The sequence below is a fragment of the Chanos chanos genome, chromosome 3 (genome assembly GCF_902362185.1).
Source record: "Chanos chanos chromosome 3, fChaCha1.1, whole genome shotgun sequence".
Classification (NCBI taxonomy): Eukaryota; Metazoa; Chordata; class Actinopteri; order Gonorynchiformes; family Chanidae; genus Chanos; species Chanos chanos.
Genome location: NC_044497.1, coordinates 3,472,814 through 3,494,886, shown reverse-complemented (window position 1 = coordinate 3,494,886; position 22,073 = coordinate 3,472,814). Strand labels below are relative to the sequence as shown.

Below are 22,073 nucleotides of genomic sequence, written 5' to 3'. Positions count from 1 at the left end.
TTGATCCCTTTAAGAACGGGTGCAGCGTTTCTGTGCTTCTCCCTTTAGGGCTGGATGAGTCACTCAAAAGTATTCATTTGGGAGACATAATTAATGGAAAGCTCAGCTTTCATTTAGAGTATTGTTTCTCATTGTAGGGTTATCTCTGGCTGGGAGTCCTCTCTGGGGTTTCACATATTTAGTTCAGTTTAATTAATCACACATACTGTTCAGTGTCCACTTCTCCCCTGTGTTGTGTTGAAACTGAGTGTAACAGTGCGATTCAGTGGAAAAAGTCCAAACATATTAATTAACTAAAAGCTTGGTAAACAAAGGTCTTCTCCATAAAGTCATAATAGTAAACAAAGGGTAAATCCATGTCCTTAAACCTTCTCAAAGAAATGCCCTCGTTATGCACCTGACCTACTGAAGGTACTGAATGTGTTTCATTTTAGTGCTATTTGAACCAGAGATCTGTTTATGCAGCATGCCGTGGAAAGATAGAAAGAAATTAAACAAACCCAGAGTTAGGGTTAATTAAGATGCTCGAGTTTTTCAGCCATATTGATGCTGCTAAAACATGTATAAGTTGCAAAAGAGTTAAATACCGACTTTATTTATGACTACTGCATCTTAAAAAAAAAAAAAAGCATTGTTTTAACCCACTCTTCTTTTACACCAACACTACAAAAGTTGAGCCACATTGAAAACAGAATGAATTCTATAAGAGTTCATTAATGGGTATTAAGGGTCAGTCTTTCATGCATCCATGAGCTATAGGTATGTACTATATGTATGTAAATATATGTATGTAATATATGTTATGTAAAGGATACAAAAAGAAAGCACAATGTTCACTAAAAACCAGGTCTCTTCAGGTTTAAGGAAAAAAAGTGGATGTTTCCACCATAGAATCAGTGAGTCTGGATTTTCAAAGACTTGAGAAAATCAGAACTTTATTTATTTAATTTTTTCATTGAGCCTCGTCATTTCTTCACGCTTAAAACAAATTTCACTTGTGAAAACATATATATATATATGTATATGTATAATTGTATGTATAAAAATAGAAAAATCCTTTATCTATGTATGAAAACAGAAAAAATCCTTTAGCAGTGATAAAATCAGCTTAATCATTTTTACATTAACAAATCTAAAACAAGTTTATGGAAACAGTTGATCCATGCCTTGTCTTTGTCAACATTTCATATAAGATTAAGAATAAAAGCAAGAAATGTAAATCACGAACCCTAGTCAATCTCTATCCTGCTACACTGGTTCATCTCTCCTCTGTCTGAACTATTCCATTTGGTGTTTACTCTGTGAGTAGAGGGATCTCTCAGTACTCTGTTGGCTCTTCTTGCTGCTCTCTCCTGTTTGTAAACTGAACTTCCTCTAGCTGTTCTCTGAGAGAGTGTATTTGTTTCTGGAAGTTGTATAATGTTTTACGTACTATGTTCACTAGCTCCCGTTGCTCTTTCATGCCAAGGAGTGAACTCTGAGCCAGAGTGAGGAGTTTCTCCAGCTCTCCACAGAGCATTGGCTGCTCCTCCTCTCCCTCCCTTAGGACATTACCACACCCATTCTTCTCCTCTTGTCCTTGTTTCACGATGCCATCACAATCATTCTGCTCCTCTTGTCCCTCCTTCATGATGTTGTTACACCCGATCTGCTCCTCCTGTCCCTCCTTCATGATGTTGTTACACCTGATCTGCTCCTCCTGTCCCTCCTTCATGATGTCATTACACTCGATCTGCTCCTCCTTTCCCTCCTTCATGATGTCATCACACCCGATCTGCTCCTCCTGTCCCTCCTTCATAATGTCATCACCACTCCCATTCTTCTCCTCTTGTCCCTCCTTCATGATGTCATCACACCCGATCTGCTCCTCCTGTCCCTCTTTCTTGATGTCATTACACCTGATCTGCTCCCCCTGTCCCTCCTTCATGATGCCATCACCACTCCCATTCCTCTCCTCCTGTCCCTCCTTCATGATGTTATTACACCCGATCTGCTCCTCTTGTCCCTGCTTCATGATGTTATCACATTCAATCGACTCCTCCTGTCTCTCTATCTTGATGTCATCACACCCACTGTGCTCCTCCTGTCTCTCCATAAGGCTGTCTTTACTCACACTCTGCTCCTCTTGTCCATTGTTAAGGCTGTCTTCACACCCATTCTTCTCCTCCTCAACATCATTAGCAGTATTGAGTGACGGTGTTATTGTGTGAAGTTCTGGCACTGGGTTGAGGGTTGAAGGCGTTTCAGAGTTATCAGTGTTCCCACCATCACTCTGTTTGGTTCTCTTTACTTCTGTGTTTTCTTTGCCAAAAGTAAGAGCTCTCTCTGACCTGATTGAGAGGATGAGAGATTGAAGGGTGTTCTTAATAATGTTTGATCAGTGTTGCAAATTTTCATAAGCTGCTCATTCTGCTCTGCACACATATTGACTTTTGTTCTAATCCAGTGCTTACTCAGCTGCATAGCACACTCACCCATTCAGCTCCTCCTGTCTCTCTCTCTTGTTGTCATCACAATCAATCTGCCTCTCCTGTCTCTCTCTCTTGACGTCATCACACTCAATCTGCCTCTCCTGTCTCTCTCTCTTGACGTCATCACACTCAATCTGCCTCTCCTCTCTCTCTCTCTTGACGTTATCACACTCAATCTGCCTCTCCTGTCTCTCTCTCTTGATGGAATCACTCAACTCCTCATCAACATCATTAGTAGTACTGAGGGACATTGCTGTTGTGTGAACTTCTGGCACTGAGTTGACGATTGAAGGTGTTTCAGAGACATTGACGTGCCCACCATCAGTCCGTTTGGTTCTCTTCACCTCCTTGTTTCCTTTGTCAGAAGTAAGGGGTCTCTTTGACCTAATAGAGAGAATGACAAATTGTTGTACAGTTTCATCAGCTGAAGATGTTCATTAGCTGCTTATTCTGCTCTGCAGACATACTGACCTTTGTTCTATTTTCAGTGCTCAACTGTATAGCACACTCACCCATTCCATACCTCCTTTCTCTCCCTCAGGATGCTCTCAGATTGTCAAAGCTATGTCTCCACCCCCCCCCCTCCCCATTTCAACCTATCACTGCTTGACTTTGCCAACCCACTAATCATTGGCTCATTCAGTTCATGAACTCATTATCACCTGTCTCTTCTCCATTGACTCATTTGTATATATATATTCCATGTTTCATCTCAGTTCCTTACCAAGTATCTCATTCTGAGTGTACCAAGCCATGTATACCCTGTCTACTACTCTACTCTGTGTATCAGCTTTGTTTTTCTCTGATTATGTCTCTTATTCTTGTCTATATGTGCCTGTTTACAGTATTCTGAGCCTAGCATGTTTACGATGCCTAGCGTTGGAAATAAACTTCATTCACTACTCAACACATGCATCCAAATTTACAGGGTGTTCACGCCATGTAGTAGCCTTCTAAATAAAATCCAGGTCGTGAACTACTACTGGATTGTTAATTTTTGACGCATGCATTCAAATGATTCCACAGGAGTTCAAACAATGTTGAGTTTTGTGATTTCTTAAGTAAAAGTAAAAATGGTCTACATCCAAAGCAGATAACGAAAAATGTTCAAGCCCTAAACTGTTTTTGTGAAACAAAGAAAATCCAATATGTTTCAAAAACCATGTACTCACCAGTCCAGTCCTCCCTCCCCAAGGCATTTCATATATGCTACTTAGCGAAATGTGTTGATTTCAGAATAAAAGTACATAAAAGAATGATATTACCTTCTCCGCTTCTGATTTGTATCCGCCATACTGTCGTCACCCTCCCCCACATCATCATCATCATCATCGTTGTTCAACTCTTTGTGAGGTCTCCTTTTCCTAAGACTGCGGAAAAGAGGTGGAGATTTCATAAACTGAAGATGAGATAGTTTGCATTAAAAATAAGACTTTTGATATTGGCTCCTTATTCTGTTTTGCTCTTGGACTAAGATACGTACTAAGATACGTCTGTTCAGCTTTCAGTGACACACTCACCATAACTAATCACAAAGCATCTAGATAACTGACTACGGGTAACCTTGTCTTTTCACTTCTCAGAAATAAATCCATGTTTCAGAAGGGATTAAGCTGTGGTCTGTCATGATGGACCTAGACGTCAATGCAGTGCCTATGTCATCATGAATCCCCCCATTTTCTCTGTCTGGAAGTTTTTAAAAGGACCAGTGAGAGAGAGAGAGAGAGAGAGAGAGAGAGAGAGAGAGAGAGAGAGAGAGAGGTGGGTACCTCATTGGAGTGCCAAAGTCTGACTGAGATGACGTGGAGCCTGTTGAAGGGAAATACACCAACAGTATTAATTATTACTCATAAATAACAAATACGGAGTGTGAGCTTTATGCAAGTGTTTTAGTGCTGTGTGCCACTCTGGCCTGATGGTGGAGCTAGTGTGAATGATTAAACAATTTGTTAATTTACTGTGCTCTCAGGACCTAATGGCAGTTATAATAAATGTGAGGCACAAACAGAAAAACATCATGATGGCTGTGAAATCCATGAGTCTATTCCTCCAGTCCTGCCTTACAGATGCCTACACATGATATTATTACACATGACATATTACATTATTTACATATATTACATAGCATTATGACTATAATGGCAGTTTTCACTGTTTGCGGACAAATCATTCACCCTGCTCAAAGAATCAGAAGTCTAACTATTGTTCATTGAAATTCATTTAAAATTCAAAGCAAAGCTTTCAAACTGATATGGACTAATGTAACACACATACACACACACACACACACACACACTAGTTGGGAGGTGCTTCTTACCAGTGCGTTTTTGAGGGCTGGGAGTTTGAACACTTGTCTCTGTCTGGTTACACACAGAGAGAGAAAGGGAGGTTCAGTTTGTTTTTGGAGCAAAACCATTCTATGTGGCAATGATAAGATTTGACAAAGTAGCCACAAGTCCTGCTCGCCCTGTCATCTGGCCATCAAAACATTAAGCAATTAAGCAGTCAGCAACACAAGCCAATGAAACAAACTGGTTAGAGCGAAAGAACACTGATGCATTGTTAGATCAGTTCATTAAGTAAATATCAAAATAGTCAGTCAGCTAAATCAAGCTATTCCAGTTTATCCTGGCACCAGTCAGTCATCCCTATGAATTAAAAATGAACTAAACCATCCTGAACAGTTTAAAAGAAAAAAATAAATAAAGGTTAATTTCTAGTCAGAAAAATAGATTTCTATTCCAACTAAACAGGACATGTTGCCAAGTTTTATTTATCTGTTTGTTTGTTTGTTTGTTTATTCATTCATTCCTTTTTTTATTTATGTTTATTTCTTTATGTTTTTTAATGATCTCAGATTTAGTGTGTACTACTTCCCAAGCAAACTCACTGCCACACACATACAGCACACAACTATTACCTGTTTCCTTCTCTCCCTTTGTTTCTGTTTCTCCCTGTGTGAGAGAGAACATCAGCATCATCAGACTGTGGTCCTTCAGGACGCTCAAAAGGAAAGACTGACATTAACATTATCAATTCATTTTGCAGTACTGAACTTAGACATCTCAATTCAATCTCAGTTCGCACAAATTACTATCAGCATATACAACCGACATTTTACTTTAATTAGTTTGATTAAAAATTTAGGTTTCAATGATGTTATGTCCACAAAACAAGTTTAAAGATTTAACATATTTAAGGCATGTCAGACATGTTTATCACATATTCAAAACAGTGCTTTTAATCAAAGACATACCAAAAGAAAGTTTCATTTTTAGTTTGTTTTACAGACACTCAAAACATAAGGAGAGCATGTAATTACACCGCTAAGAACATAACGAATGCATGCATTACTTGTTATGCCCTAGAGAGTCACTTGGTGATACAGAAAAAAAAGTATAGACAAATGTCTGTTAGTTCTAATAGAACTACATCATTGTTTTTTCCTCTTCATCTTTCATCTCTGAAGCCCATCTCCCTGAGCAGTGCTTTTCAGGTTAAACTGACTGGGCAACCGTGGTCTAAAGGTTAGAGAACCGGGCTCAACATCCAGGACCAACATCCTTGGCCGTGTGCCCTCGAGCAAGGCACTTAACCCCAATGCTCCCCAGGCACAAGGAAGGCTGCCCACTGCTCCTGTGTCTGGTGTGTGTGTTCACTACTGGTGTGTTGGACAGGTTAAATGCAAAGGACAAATTCACTGCACAGTGTTTGTGTGCAATCACAGAGATTTACATTTACAAAGAAATGCCTTTCACTGATTGTTAATCTGGAATGAAGGTCCGTTTTTGAGCATGTTATTGTCTTGACTCACTGCTGGAGAGTTAAAGTAAAACAGTAAAACAGTGTTTTTGAACTCACTGCTGTTTGAAGGGTTTTGGGTCAGGCTGTTCCTCATCACCTGAATCTTCTTTCTCCTCTGGAATATCACAAGATCTGAAACAGACCAAAAATATTAACTAACATACACACACACACACACTAAGGGTATGAAGGGGAGCCACCCTAGTGACACAGAACAGATCACCTGAACTGATTGTCAGGGTTCATGTGGCAGAACCATTTGCGTGGGAGCAGGTCACAGTCAAAGCCATCTGGGATTTTACGCCACTTCATACAATCATCACACTGCACCCAATTCTGGTCTGGAGATTCCCTAAAGGATGTTACACATACACACACACACACACACACACACACACACACACGCACATTAAATTGACTGCTATAATGGTTGTTTGAGGAAAAGCATGTTCATCATAAGGAAGGGGATCCTTCATAAATATAAAAATATAAAACACATGTAAGGGAACATGCTATCCAAGTCAGTGTCTGGGGACCTGTTAGCTAGTACTTTCCCTTTAGGAACAAAAATGTGAATAAAATGAGAGGAGACCTACACCATGTCCTCCACAGATACAGAGCTGTCTGGATTCCCTGAGCTCTTCTTATGACGTACTTCGTCCCAATACTCCTTCAGCTTTCCAGCGACATTATAGATGGTTTTTCTACAAGATGAACAGGATAAACCAGCATGTTGATAGTGAAATTTAAACAGGAGCATTGCCAGAATACATAGAAAACAAGGACCTTTCAAAACACATAAAGAATGATTGGTAAAATGAAATTTTTATATCTCCTCGTCTTCGTCAGGGTGAAGGGCAGCTGTCACTCAAACAGACCTGTACTGTTCTGTGTCATCAAAGTCCTGCTTGTTATGTGTTGGTTTGAGGAAATCACACTCAATCACGCCAATGACTCCAACTCCCTGGTTATTGGCCTGTCAAAAGAGTTAGTGGATGGGCATTTATTCAGGTGTATGATTCTCTATAGTTCTCTTACAAAGAAGTGAAAACAATAGAGAAAAAGCAAAACAGTTTATTCCCAGACATGACAGACGTTATAATAACATCAGAGTAACTGATGCTGAAAATGACAGGATAGTGATTTGTCATAGTTTTACAGTTATCAGTGTGTACAGAGGTGTTCACAAGATCACAAGAGAGAGGTCACAAGAGAGATGAGTCAGTTACTATCAGCATATCCCAGGCACATTCAAAACCAAAGCTATTCATCATATATGCAACATTATCTGTTATGTTTGATAAAGCTACTGATTTATGGAAATACTTGAGAAAGTTATATCTTTCCAAATGAGTACATACACCTGCTTAATCATAAGCACATAAATGCTAACCAAAGACAATTTTAAACGTTGCACTGTATGGTAGTTGAAAAGCAATGTTTTGGAGTTTCAACTATTTGTTTTACACAAGACTACTAGTAACACACACATACTTGGAGCTGGCAGCCGACACGCTTGTAGGCTTTGATGAGCCGGTTATTGTTGTACATCATGAGCCCGTAATGCTGTTTGCTCTTGGTGTTGTACCCAAAGGTGATCAGCACAGATTTCTGACGATTTGATTTAAGGAAACTAAGCAGTGGGAGTTCACAAGGTGATGCGGAAAATCTGCATACGCAGCCATAAAACTGGGATCATCTGTGTCTTTCCTTTTGGCCCTTCCTATTCACTGTCCCTTCCACACCCTTTCCCTCTCTGGTGACTGTTTTGGTTTGTCTTTGTGATCCAGGTGTAAGGATACAGGCTTAAGGAAGGTGGGTTTGTAGTAATCCTTTCTGGTGAATGCCAGACTCTTGGAGATGAGCTGCGTCTGTACCTTCTTCTTACGAATGATGATCTGCATCCTGGGCTTCATGTACAGAATACTGCAGTACGCCTGAGACAGACACCATACAGTCAAACACCAAACAGCACGTCACACAAACGCACAAATACATGTAACACAAATACCACATCACACAAACACACAAATACACATGACACAAGTAACACAACACACAAATAAATAAAACACAACACATAAACAACACATCACACAGACACAAACATACACATCACACAAACAACACAACATACAAATAAAACAGCACACAACAAGCGAATAACACAACACACAAACAGAAAAATACCAAATAACACAGTACAGAGCCACTCTTTACTGAAAAATAAACCCTGACATGGTGATGCAGGACCCCGACACAAAGCAGAGGGGTTTACTTTACAGTAATGACCAGCTCACTGTACCCTGCTTATTACATGACTGCTTACAGAAGAAATCTTCTTTTTTTCTTTTATTTCCCATTACAATTATTCATGTTTGCTTATTTTGGATGCATTTCAAATCAGATCATTTCAAATTAAAGAAAAAGCAAGAGAGACACCTGAGGAGTTTTGTGCACATCATGTGACCCCAACCTGTTGGAACAGCACCCCCTGTTCCAGAACCTCCTGATTTACAAATTAAGCACTGGTTCCACCTGTTTCATGTTAGTTTAGTCTTGTCTGGTCATGTATACAGTAAATATAAGTAGTAGTAGGCCATAGTTTTGGCCTTGGTTTTCTGTGTGGAATTGTGTGGTGTGTTGTGTTGTGTTAAGTCAAACTGCTGCAAAGCCTAAATACTTGATCATCTAAGTTGTGACTAATTTTCAACTTTCCTTTTTGTTTGTTTGTTTTTCAAAATGATAATGTGCAATATTTAACACTACACATCTAGGTGTTTAAATCTACTTTCTATAAACTACAACAATATTACTACTTACCCGATTGTATTACTGTGATGAATCACCTGTATTTGGGGTTTTAGGGCCAAACCGAAGCTGTGTATTCTACACTGATATATTAGGCATAGAGCTGAAACTTGCCATGCAGTTGTATTACAAGTTATCACAGAGGCCATAATTTGTTTCAGAAAACATTCTTTTCTTGTCTCATAATTTCACGTCTCCTGCTAAAGCAGCAACACCACCTAATAGTCAGAAGAAAAACACAGGATGTATCTAAATGGGCTCATTTTTTACAAGCCAAACACAGTAGCATCATCTTCCATTCATCTTCGTAGTGTTAAGTGAGTGACATGAGTCATGGCACACCCTCTTAATTCACTGATCCTTTGGGCTAAATTCATTCAGCCCACAGATCACTGACTTTTGACCAATGACAATGGACATACAGACGGCACGTACAGTGAGGTGCTACTCTAGCACCTACTTGTGTGAGAGTGGGGAGGGAGAAGAAGTGAACGCTGTGGCAATTGTGGGTGTTAGCACAAATGAGGTGGATTATTTACTTTACTTTAATTTCTTCAGTTTCTCTGGAGGAAAAATTGGAGATTAAGAGACTGGGTACGCATCGCCCAAATGATGTTCAAATAACACAAAATGAGTTTTGTGTTACTTGGTTTCAACAAAAGGACTGGCTAACAGCAAGTGTAGCCAAGGATTCACTTTTCTGTTTCCAATCCTTGCTTTTTGGAGGAGACACAACTTGGACTCAACAAGGGATTGTGGATTTGAAATAATTGTCAGACAAAATTAGGAAACATGAATGCAGCACCTGTCACATTGGAAATAGCATAAGGTTATCAATGTTGGGCAAAGGTAACTGTTAACATGATATCTTGGGAGTGATGCTGCTGTTGCTGCAGGATGTACTATTGATGGGTATAATGCATTTGTTGACCCACCCACCCAATATCACCACCAGCTCATAATGATGTGTCTTTTCAACATCCTTCAATCCGTGTACCTTAGGCAGTCGTACCCAGCACCAGCAGTAGTGGTCTTACCCGCAGAGAGAAATCACTTTCAGGAGTGGACTCCATAAAACGTTCTGGTTTTCCGAAATTCTTTTTCTTGTCTTCAGACTCGTCCGCTGGTATCCTGATATCGTAGCTGTCCTCATCAAAATCAAACTCTGTTGGCCTTTCTGATGTTCTGTTGATGGGATAAGATTTGTTATAACAGACCTGAACGCAAGGCTTTCTCAGTGAGGGTACCACGTTGGGCCAGCTCTAACTCTCTTCTAATTCCTCTCATTCTTACTTCTTGGTAAGTAATTGCTGATGAAAGACTAGAGCCAAGAAAAGATAGCCATTTCATGCTTCCAGAATGACCTGTCCACTCACTCTTTCTCTCTCATCAAATCCTGCCTCACTTTTTTGTCAGACTGATGTTCTTACTTGCGGAGATTCCAGATGATGATGCGTGTTCCTGTCTTGTCAGAGGTGCGGCTGGGTGTATTGATTGCCTTGAACTCAGACTTAAGTTCTTCTTCATTCTGGAACAGAGAGTGCTCCAGAATATCTTTCAGGCAGTCTGCATGCTCTGGGGAGGCTTGGACTGGTTCACAGGTCAAGGGTCAATCGCTGCACTCAAATCAACTATAGCTTTGTGTCTAAGACCATCAATATTTACACGGGAGTAGCTATAACAGACAAAGATTCACCTGACAAGATTCACCTGAATAATATTGAAGTAGAGATTAATAATATCCAGTAAAGTTTTACTTTAACCATTACCAATCTTTAACAATTTTGTCAGCATGCCTATACAGTCAGCCCTTCATATCCGCGGGTTCCACATCTGCGGATTCAACCAGCTGTGGATCGAAAATATTCAGGAAGAAAAATTTCACAGATCCTCAGTCTCTCTCCAGCACATGCTGTCTGAGCATTGTTCGCCTAACGTCTCCTTAGATTGAGCACTTGACTATGACCTTAATTCAGGATGCCTAGCAAACGAGTTACCCTCTGGTGAGGCAGGCTAATTAGCTTTGGTACACTGTTTAAGATATTACTTGAAAAAAAAATCGCACATTATCAGGAGCTAATACCCTGCAGCCTACAGAAAACTGATCCAGAAAAAAGTCAAAATCTCTGACTGACAAAAGATAACAACAGTATTTCTGTTAAAGGCAAAATGCCTTTTTTGCCCATTTGATAATCTCTGGTTTCCAACACACACAAGGGGTTTCAATCACCATGTTGTTTTAAGTTGAAACAAGGATATAGATGTATCAAGTTGTGTTTGATAGATATTTCAGTTGCTTGATGTATCAGCTACCTTGTGGAATGATAAGACATATGTTTCATGAGTATAGGCTATTCTTTCTATGAGGTTTACCCATCAACCCTTCCTTCTCATATCTCAGTATAATTTTCCCTCTCCCATGTATCATTCTCTCTGTCAGCCTTTCTCTCTCAACGAGTTAGGATACTCTGGTTCTTTCCGTTGCATGTAAAGGTGACTATGGGAACAATTACATTCTCAGCTCCTATCTCCTCTAAGTATGTCTGGGAGAGCAGGCCCACACACATGGTCTCCTTGGTCTTCGAAAACACGATGGCGTCCTTCCCCAGTCGCATAGAGCCTGACTTGAACCCATTACCGTAGCGACCTACTGGAGTATGGTCATCTTTTGCCTCTTTGTCACTGAAGCCAAAACTGTAAAAGTGAGACAAAACAAGAGGGTGAGAGTGTAACATTCTTCAGATACCCTCCCTTGCAAATCTAATTTGATCAGCTTTGCCTGCATGGTTGCTGTTGGTAATCAGGAGATGGGACTCGGATGGGATTACTGACGCTGTTATTCTTGAAAACGTCCACACACGCCTGCTATGTGACCTCTTCAAAGGCCCCAAATAACGTGGAGGAGCTAGAGTGGCTTAAAGAAAAGTTTGAAGGCCCTGGGGATTTTTAGAACCAAACTGAATGCTTGCCGCTAGACCCTAGAAGTCCAACACTGTCCCTGCTAGCACTTAAAAGCTGATAGGGCCTTACCAGGCTCGGTCACTGGCTTGGCCCAACCCTACACAGCATGAAAGAAATTGCCAGTAACAGAAATGGCTCCAGACAATGCTGAGTCAACACCTATCAATCCTCAATAACTACTGCCTGCAGTAGGCTTAACAATGGGGATACTTTTTTGGAGAGGGGGTTAAGTGGACTTATTTCTATTCCTCTTATCTTATGGGCCACCACTACACATTAGTTGCTGTAGCTGGTCTAGAGTTGTTCTAGTTGGTCCTGTTCTCTGTTATTACCTTGTGTATTTGACTTCAATGTATTTGACATTTGAGTGTTTTGCCTACTGTTTTTGTATATTCTGCCTGCCTGTCCTTGTCTGCCTCTGTTTTTGGAACTTTAGCCTGTCCCTGGATCTTGCCCTTGCCTGCTGTTTGAACTGTTTTCCTGGCTCTGCCTGCTTTTCCGGATATGACCTCTGTCTATATTTCAGAATCCGCATTTTGTCTATTGTATTGAAAGACTTTTGCCTTGGTGAGCTGTACCCAATTCCCTGAAATAAACGGCTTGCAATCAGTCATCTGCTGGCCTGCATCCGACAGTTGTCCTGACACTATGCCTGTGTGTTATGCTGAGTGTGTAATGTTGGTTTTGTGTACATGTGTGGTACTATGACTCTTTTGCATAAAAGAGAAGTGTTCAGATGACAAAGTTTCTGCATTATAATGATTCTGAAATATGGGTTGTAAATACTGTTTCAACAAATGGAAGATAATGGACATGGAGAGAGACTTTCTTGCAGAGACAACCAAATACGTGACTGCAGATTCTTCAATTCATGGCCTTTTGTATTATGCATTTTATGGCCACAAATCAGTATCTTCTTCAAACAACTTATTATGTAGCTGGGCCTTTACTTCACTGTGAGCATATTTGTAACATGGCAATGTAACAGATTTACCAAGTGTAGTTCTTAAAGGGCATTGCAGGTGGGCATTATCTAAAAACTCACCAGAGCTTTACATCGAGTAGTCTCGCACAACGTTTGGAATGATGTGAACTGTTTCATGTGTCTTAAGCCTCGGAATGTTTAAAGTGATGCCCATATTATCAGCATAACAGCGTGGCTACATGATACAAATTTATGCGCAGAAGATTAATGGAGTGTGACCATTACATATTAGAAATCCTCCACGTTCCCTCCTCACGTCTGTCGGACAGATTAGAGGGGGTGTTTACCAGGTTCATCAAGATGACGCTAGTCAGAGTGGGATGGAGGGAATTGTCAGGTTTTATTAGACATACCTGAGCATGTTGTACATTTTTTGGTAGTTCATGCCAACTCCATTATCCCCGAAGGTGAGGCAGACCTTTTCTTTGATCACTGTCTTGTCTATCCAGAAGTTCTTTGCTCCCACATCTGGGTCATATGCATTGTCTGAGAAATAAATAAATAAATATTGGAATCTTAAAACCCCAGAAAAACAGCATGTATTTTTTTTATGAGCAAAATTAAAATGTATGAATTAGTAAATGAAAGGATGAAAGCATGAATAAAAATGTAAATGCAAGATCAAGTCCAGGCTAACATAGAGTGTTACGTTACCATATCCTGGACTTACCTATATTTTTTAAGCTCGCTATCCATTATCCATTATACAAACTTTACATCAATATATTTGTACCACAGCTCTGCCAAATTTATAACGATGAATCACTCTACACTAACAACATACAACTTATAAATCATAGCTTTTAATTAAAAAAAAAAAGGAAACAGAGGTGTGCAGCTGTCAACAATGCCGATCCCTTCAGCTCAGGTTCATCTCCTCTACACGCCAACATGGACAACATTACTTGGCTGAAATGAATTTCATATCCTCTTTCTTAAATCAGCAGTTTTGCAGATGTGTCTCACCGATAAGCTCAGCAATGGCGCTGAAGGCCCAGGTGTGGCTGGTTGAATTTGAGTGTAGGTATTTCGGACTGACCTGCAGTGAGAAAACAGTTGAGAATAAAATGAGCCATGATGAATAGATAAGGTAAAAGATCAAGCAAATTAATTCATCTGCAAGCCAAATCTGTCTGTCATTCCTTTTCGTCCCTCATTTTTGAGGGAGTCAGTTCTCCTAATAGGTTTCAGAAAATAAGTTTATCATCTAATGAATTCATTAAAAAATAAAAAGGTGGGTGGGGATCCCCTGCGGTAGAGGTATCAGACTGAAGAGACTGTCTCAATATGAGGAATATAAGGGAAAAACTACAACATAAGGTAACAGAACAAATACAGTATCATAACACAGTAACACAATCAGAACATTTAGAATAATTTCACTATTAGTTATCAGTGGACTGCTTTAGTGTGTATATATATATATATATATATATATATATATATAATCAGCATCACCATCAACATCTTGGTAAATAAATAGAGGTTTTTCCTACTGCTCTCCCTTCCTCTGGAATAGTTTACCTACAGAAGTAAAGGAGGCAAAATTTCTCCATACCTTTAAAACCAGACTAAAGACTTATCTATTTTCTGTAACTTATGGATGATATCATTTGATTTGACTTTGTTATAGACATGTACATTGGGTCACTTTCACCAGGCAGTGTAAACGCAGCCATAGATTGCAGTTAAATTCCTAAATTGTAGGATTTATTCATTACTTTTATTTAATTATTTACCTATCCATGTATGTATGTATGTATGTATGCATACATGCATATATGAACGCACACATGTACGTATGTAGCCTATGTGTTGTAGCGCCCCCCAAGGGCTGGTGATTACGCCAACCCTTACCTTGAACTGGGAGTGAAGGGAAAACTCTGCAGGTTGTGAACTAAATGATGAGCCAATTTGCATTTCCACATCCTATTTCCGTGAGGATATCCTCACCAGCATGATATCAGCATAAACGTATGAGTATAAACGAGTTATATATAGCACACGGTACAGTTCTCTATTACCTCACAAGTTTAGGAGTGGTATACAATACATAAATAAAAGGTTCATTGGGGCCACATAAAGTTAAGAAATGTATATATGTATTGCTTTACTGAAACGATCAAATTTCACACAAAGTTATATTGGTAAACGCGACATTTGCCTTCAGTGGATCTGCTAATGAATGCGCGGGTTAGTATTAATTAACTATTTCAAACCTCAGCTCGTTTACAACACGAGGTAACCTATGGAGGTCCACTAAACGCAGGTCGTGGTGGAACTCTGCTAGGTGTCCCGGTGCCGGACGACATTACAGTATGTTAGATTGCTATCCAATCTTAATGAGTTCTATTGCCTTAACTGATCAGATAACAGGTAATGCAATTAAAATTAAACCAAAAGACAGATGTACTAAACCAGTGTCTGGCTATGTGCGCGTGCGAACCTGTCCTAGCATTAACGAAACCGTTTGCTTTGCGAGAAAGTCACAATCCACGGTTTCCCTTTGGCAGAAACGAAACCGAAACTCCCGTTGATCACGCATGCCCCCGAATCATGGCTCTGTTCGTTTTCACTCGCGGCGCCTGACTTCAAAAGTTACGATGACGTTAAACTTTCACCACAAGATAATGCGGAACTTCAAAAACATGATTTTCGAGTGTCAAACATAGTTAGTAAGTCTTAAAAGTGGTCTATTCAGTTACGATAACACAACTGATCAGCTGATGTTGCTTCTGCAAACTAAAAAATAAGAACCAGTTAGAACATACCTTGGTATGAGAACTTACCCTGCTAACAGGTATATTTCCACATGTTTGTGCTGCCATTTCTCCTGTGTTTTGTTGCCAACGCTACAGAGAGTTGCAAGAGAGGGGTCAAAGATGCTGTATTCCAGTCCTGAAGCGTATCTGCAATTAAACAAGACAACCTCAGGTCATTCGTATATAGTCAGGTGTTGGGCGTGGCATAAAGGTATTTTTACCTTGTTTATGACATTAGCCTTTCAAAATTGTCCTTATGTGACTGGACCGCCTTTGGGAATGTAAAAATAATCCGACATGAGTCAACCACATAAAATTCTTCTGTTTTTTTAATAACTTCTTTTCTTTTCTTTTCTTTTCTTTTCTTTTCTTTTCTTTTCTTTTCTTTCAAAAGATAGGTGAAAACTTTAGCTGATCACAGTTTTCTAGTTCTGCAATGCACTGGTGACCTGTCCAGGGTGTTTTCCCGCCTTTTACGCTATGAGCGCTGGGATAGGCTCCAGCACCCCCCATGGCCCTAATTAGGATAAGCAGCTTAGATAATGAGTGATTGAGTGAGTGAGTTTTCTAGTTAATAGACGGCATTTCCGTGAAGTGCTACTTGAAGCAGAAGTCAACGAAGCATTTACTGAGTTTAATTCAAAAACATAAGTCCATATCATAAATTACACAAAAAGCTCAGCAAAGACCTACACATCTACATATCTTTGTGACACTTTCTGATCTTCTTGCATGTACAGTATGATATTATTTTCCCTCTCATGACAGTCTTTGAAGTTTGCCATAGTGTACATGCTGTTATTCCAGGAGTGTTATTGATTTCTATAAAGGATGCCCATTCGTGTTTGAAATAGTTGCGAAATTCTTTGTCTTTAAGTAATGAGTTACTGAAGTGCCATCTGGGAGGAGGGAGGGGTTGGTGTTCTGCTAAAAAGACAACACTAATGGGAATATGATCAGAGATGATAATGCTGTGGATGATTAGGTCAGTTATTTCGTGTGTAATAGAGTTGTTAACCAAAATGTAATTTATGGTATGATTTTCGATAAGGTGGGAAATATGAGTATTTATTATTACTGGGGTTATTCAGTCTTCAGAAGTCCACAATCTGACATGTTTATTTGTGGAGGCTGATGAGAAGTGATCTATGTGTGGGTCCAACAGTGTGTTAAAATCACTGCCTAGGATGACATATCATCAGTCAGGAAAATTAGATAGTGCTGAGAAGAACGAGTGGAAAAAGGAAGAAGAGTCTAGCCATAAATATTTGCTAGAGTGTCTTTTTGCAGTGGTTCCAGTGATAATGATATAATGGTCTTCTGGGTCAGTCAGTGTTGAATTGTGGTGAAATTAAATGTTCTTACTGTTTAAAATGGAAATACCTTGTTTTTTGGAACTATTTGAGGAGTCTGGCCAATCCACCTGGCTGTAGGTTTTCGAGACTCTGCTTCTGTAAAGTGAGTGTATTGTACAGAGCAGACATCAGATCTTAGTTTATTTAGATGATGTCAGGACTGTGGGAGCGTGCCTTTCTCTTTCTGGCCATGTGGGGTCCTCAGTCTTTTCGTTTTGTCCGTGTCATATGATTAGTCCTCCTGTTCCTTGTTGATGTATTGTTATCACCTGTGGCTTGTTTTCTCTGTCTATTTAAGCCATGTTCTTCTGTTCTGTCTTTGCTTAGAGTTGTTCTCAGTGTCATTGTTCCTTATCCTGATTTTTCAGGGTATCTAATTTATCGCTTCTTCATTTTCCTGTACCTTTTTTGATGATGTGTTTGCTCTTTTGGATTGAGCCTTTTGTAGTCACTTTTTGGACTTCTCTTGCTTTTTTTGGAAGAGGTGTGTGTGTGTGTGTGTGTGTGTGTGTGTAGGGGAAGGATTTGAATGTAAAAACATTCAATGAAACCAAAAGGAACGGGGGGGGGGGGGGAGTCTCTTGAACACTTTACTATGTATAGTGGGCCTGGAGAAGAGTTGCAATGTTACAGCAGTTAAGCCATTGTGTTAACATCTTTTAGATTTGTGGGGTGTTTTTTAATAAGCATTTAACAAAACAGATAAGAGGGAAGATAGGGAGAAGAGGATGATAGTGGGGAAATAAAAGCAAGAATCCTTATAGAGTAATAATGGCAAAGAGAGATGTGGTTGAGGTTAAGCAGAAAGATTGAGAAATATCAAGAATGCCATAACAGCAATTACATTATTAGGATTAGACAAATGTTTTCAGCAGCTCTCAGTTCACAGACAGTACCTGGCTCCAAGGATTGGTATAAAGCATTATCACTCCAGCCTAGGGGTAGTGTTTTTGTATCCTTAAATTCTTGTTTATGTAGAGTTTGTCAGAGATCAGATTCACCTGGTTGCTGTTTTGGTTTACTTTTCAGCCGTCTCCCAAGACTTGACACATTCATGCTGCTTGAAATGTTCAAACTTATCCCAGCATTCTTTGGGCAAAAGGCGGGGAAACACCCTGGGCAGGTCGCCAGTCCATTGCACTCAACACGTACAAACACAAAGAGTCAGTGTGAATGATACCCAATAATGGCTTATTAATATAAATAAAATACAACCTATAGAATGTCTCATCATACATACTGAACCTTTAGACATACCACTACAATGACATTAAATCAACTTTTTCCCACACTCAGGGTTTGTAGTGAAGGTCTAATATATTAGATGTCTTCAAAGTACTCCAAAGTTTATTGAAGATGTGTGAGGTGTGGATAGTTGTGTGAATGCACACTAGATACAAGTACAAAAATAAGAAGTGAAGCAAATCTCCACCACAGTTATCAGCTAATACCTTTCTCTGTCGTGCATACACTGTTTTTCAATACCAGTGAAAACTGTGTAATGCAATCATAGCACAACATTCACTGAAAACCCCTGAAGTCCCCTTTAGGTCAGGAGAAAAAAAAGAGTAAAGCTAATGCTTTCAACAAAAGAGTCAGGAGCTTTGGATTTTCAAAGGATTCAATATCAGAATTTTATTGAAGCATTCTCCTTTTAAGTAATTGCCCAAAATCTCATACATCTCCCATTGTGAGTAGGAGACACTGTTGTTGAGATATAGCTTGGACTGATGTCATTGTTCATTTTAAATTATTTTATTTATATATGTTTAGTTACATCATTTATTGTGCTTGTTTGTACTAGCATGTTATTATTCCAGTTTGTTGCAGAAATTAAGAGTATTTATATATAATCCAGAACTTTATATATGAAAAAAAAAACAAAAAAACGCAAAGCTTAAACTACAATTACATTTATGAACATGAACTGCAAACAGTAATATGGAAAGTTGACAGTTGCTGTGTAAACTAATCCTAATTGAAAACAAGCTTATCATCAAAAATCAATATATGAAATTCTCCATCGCACTAAGAATCTCTGTCAGCTGTGGCGAGCTAACCTGCTCAACAAGTGCTTCACAGGGCTAGCTGCGTTAGCTAGCCAAACTCAAGAAGAAAAATATTGTGCTTTCGGCTGACTAATGCAGAGGAAAAGACGCTCTTAATTTACCTAACTACAATACCGTTTTCACCTCTGTGTCCTCTGCTCATCTCTATCCCTCCAGACATACCCCTCCCCCCTCTTATTTTCAGTAAAAATAACCCCCTATCCTAACCCACGGAAATTCACCAATATTGACTGATCGCTGAAAACACCAATCAGAGATGAGATTACCAAAGGGTCTGGCTGACTGTTATATCTAAATATTATTGGAAATAACGACCGAGACCATAGTAGCCTGATGGGACACCAGGGCTTCATTTATATTTAAAGAGACTTAAGCCATAGAATTTCAAATGTTAAGATGTCATCATCATCATTATCATCATTTGCCGCTTATCCGGGGCCGGGTCGCGGTGGTAGCAGGTCGAGGAGGGCAACCCAGACCTTCCTTTCCCTGGCCACATCCCCCAGCTCCTCCTGGGGGATCCCAAGGCATTCCCAGGCCAGCCGAGATATATAATTCTCCTAGTGTGTCCTGGGTCTGTCCCTGGGTCTCCTCCCAGTTGGTCGTGCCAGGAACACCTCAACTGACTCCTTTCAATGTGCAGGAGCACCGACTCTACTCTGAGCTGGTTCCAGATGTTAGGTTCTCATATATTATAATTTGTTCTCCTTTATAGTCTTTCATTTCCACTGGCCACAAACCCACACACATACAAATAACCTCAACTAATATGTATGGCCCACCTTTGACTATCTTGTAAGTTAATAATATTGGATAAGATGTTCCTGCTCTGGTTCTTGATTCTTTGATCTGAATCTTTGTCCCTATTGGTGACCTCAAACAGCATAACCTAGTGTGGAGCTATCCCTCTCTGCTGCAGGTCTGATGCTATATTAAAAAGAATCCAGTTAAGGACATTGTAGCCTAAGTACAGTCAGAACTAGTACAGTCAACACAAACAAAACAAAACAAAAAGAAGTGACCAACAGTTGTAGTAATAAAATGTCCAAAAAAAGGAGAGAACTCCACTTGCTTGATTAAAAGACAAGCGTCATGACTGAGGAAGGAAAGGCTGAAAGACAATGAACGACAGTCCAATGTCCCACAGCTCGGCCTGTAAGATTTCAGGAGATTTAAGGAGGTGTGGTATCACATGTGTGTGAAGTGCACCAGCATAGAATAACTAGAACAAACATATTTTCATATAATACATAAAAAAAAAATTGGGATTAATTGCTTTGATTTTTATAAGGATGGAGTGTATCATGCTTTTTTGTAGTATGATGGGTTACTAGACCTAAACTACGACTGACCACTAAAGAGGAAACGAGAGGAACAGGGTGTGACAGGGTAATAAATCTAAGAGTGTGAGCAGCTCTATCCCATGTGTCAGTGAGATGCTATGCAAAATAAAAGCTAAAAAATAATGTGAAACCCCTTTAGTAATCACCTCGTTCAACGTTTCTCCAGTTGAGTGAATCCCACAGTTATCTCTGGAAAACATTTCCTCCCTTAAATTCATTTGGGAGAAGTGATTAATGGAGAACTCAGCTTTAGTTTAGAGTATTGTTTCTCATTTTAGGGTTGTCTCTGGCTGTGACCCTCTCTGGGGTTTCACATAAATTAATTCAGTTTAATTAATCACACATACTGTCCAATGCCCATTCCTCCTCTGTGTTGTGTTGAAGCTGAGTGTAACAGTGAGAGTCAGAGGAAAAAGTCCAAACATATTAATTAAGAAAAAGCTTGGTAAACAAAGGTCTTCTCCATAAAGTCATAATAGCAAACAAAGGGTAAATCCTTGTCTTTAAACCTTCTCAAAGAAATATCCTCGTTATGCACCTGACCAACTCAAAGTACTGAATGTTTTTCTTTTAGTACTATTTGAACCAGCAATCTGTTTATACAGCATGCCAAGGAAAGACAGAAAGAAAGAAAGAAAGAAAGAAAGAAAGAAAGAAAGAAAGAAAGAAAGAAAGAAAGAAAGAAAGAAAGAAATGGAACAACCAGAGTTAGGGTTAATAAGATGTTCAAGTTTTTCACCCGTACTGTTGCTTCTAAAATATGTATAGTTGCGAAAGAGTTAAATATAAAATGTAACTATGACTACTGCATCTTAAAAAAAGCACTGGTTTAATGCACTCTTTTTTGCACACTGATACTACAAAAGTTGAACCAAATTGAAAACATAGCGAACTCTATTAGAGTTCATTAATGGGTAGTACTCAGAATGAAGGGTCGGTCTTTCATGCACCCATGGGCTAAATATATTTCAATGAAATGATGCCACAGAGAAGAGAGAGAAAACCATAAGTAGAATTTTTTGGATAGCTTGACTTATGATATGAGCGGGCTCAGCACGCACAGAAAAATAAGAAATAAAATTATGGATCTCTTGGATAGATCATTATGGATTCATTCAAAACTGGGGGTCACGTAACTGTGAAACACACAAGATCTCAAATTATATTTAATTTAAATCTCTTTAGTTGAATCAGACTTTAAGTGTGCAAAAATGGATTATTGTTTGTTGTTACATTGTGAATGATATAGGACAGCAAATTATTACAGAGTATGTTTCTTACAGAGAAAAGAATATGTCTGAATCCAGTACTTGAAGATTTTGATGATTACAATAAACAGTCAGTAAGAGGACACAGATGATGTGACACTGATAAAGGTGATCTGGTCATGTAAAGGATACAAACACAAAGCGCAATGTCCTCTGAAAACCAGGTCTCTTCAACTTTAGGGAATAAAAGAGGAAAGTGGACGTTTCCAACAAAGAAAATCAGTAAGTCCGGATTTTCAAAGAC

The 22,073-nt window shown here is 39.3% G+C and overlaps 1 protein-coding gene across 1 annotated transcript; it reads right to left on the bottom strand.

Annotated features, from left to right (window-relative positions):
- Positions 1-1,318: 1,318 nt before the first annotated feature.
- Positions 1,319-15,860, bottom strand: LOC115806362 (MORC family CW-type zinc finger protein 3-like). Its single transcript, XM_030767036.1, has 18 exons — positions 15,822-15,860; positions 13,999-14,071; positions 13,386-13,518; positions 11,542-11,780; positions 10,517-10,661; positions 10,124-10,271; positions 8,078-8,212; positions 7,770-7,886; positions 7,154-7,251; positions 6,872-6,979; positions 6,499-6,627; positions 6,333-6,407; positions 5,392-5,425; positions 4,789-4,831; positions 4,241-4,280; positions 3,737-3,841; positions 2,475-2,855; positions 1,319-2,330 (listed from the first exon to the last, which is right to left on the bottom strand). The coding sequence occupies exons 1-18, from the start codon at positions 15,858-15,860 to the stop codon at positions 1,319-1,321; spliced, it is 3,054 nt and encodes a 1,017-aa protein (XP_030622896.1).
- Between the last annotated feature and the right edge of the window lie 6,213 nt (positions 15,861-22,073).

Coding starts and splice junctions, on each gene's coding strand:
- LOC115806362 (XM_030767036.1), bottom strand. CDS start 15,860: ATGGCAGCACAAACATGTGGAAATATACCTGTTAGCAGG. Junction 14,072..15,821: donor GAAATATACCTGTTAGCAGG/GTAAGTTCTCAT, acceptor TTCTCACTGCAG/GTCAGTCCGAAATACCTACA. Junction 4,281..4,788: donor CAGCCCTCAAAAACGCACTG/GTAAGAAGCACC, acceptor TCCCTTCAACAG/GCTCCACGTCATCTCAGTCA.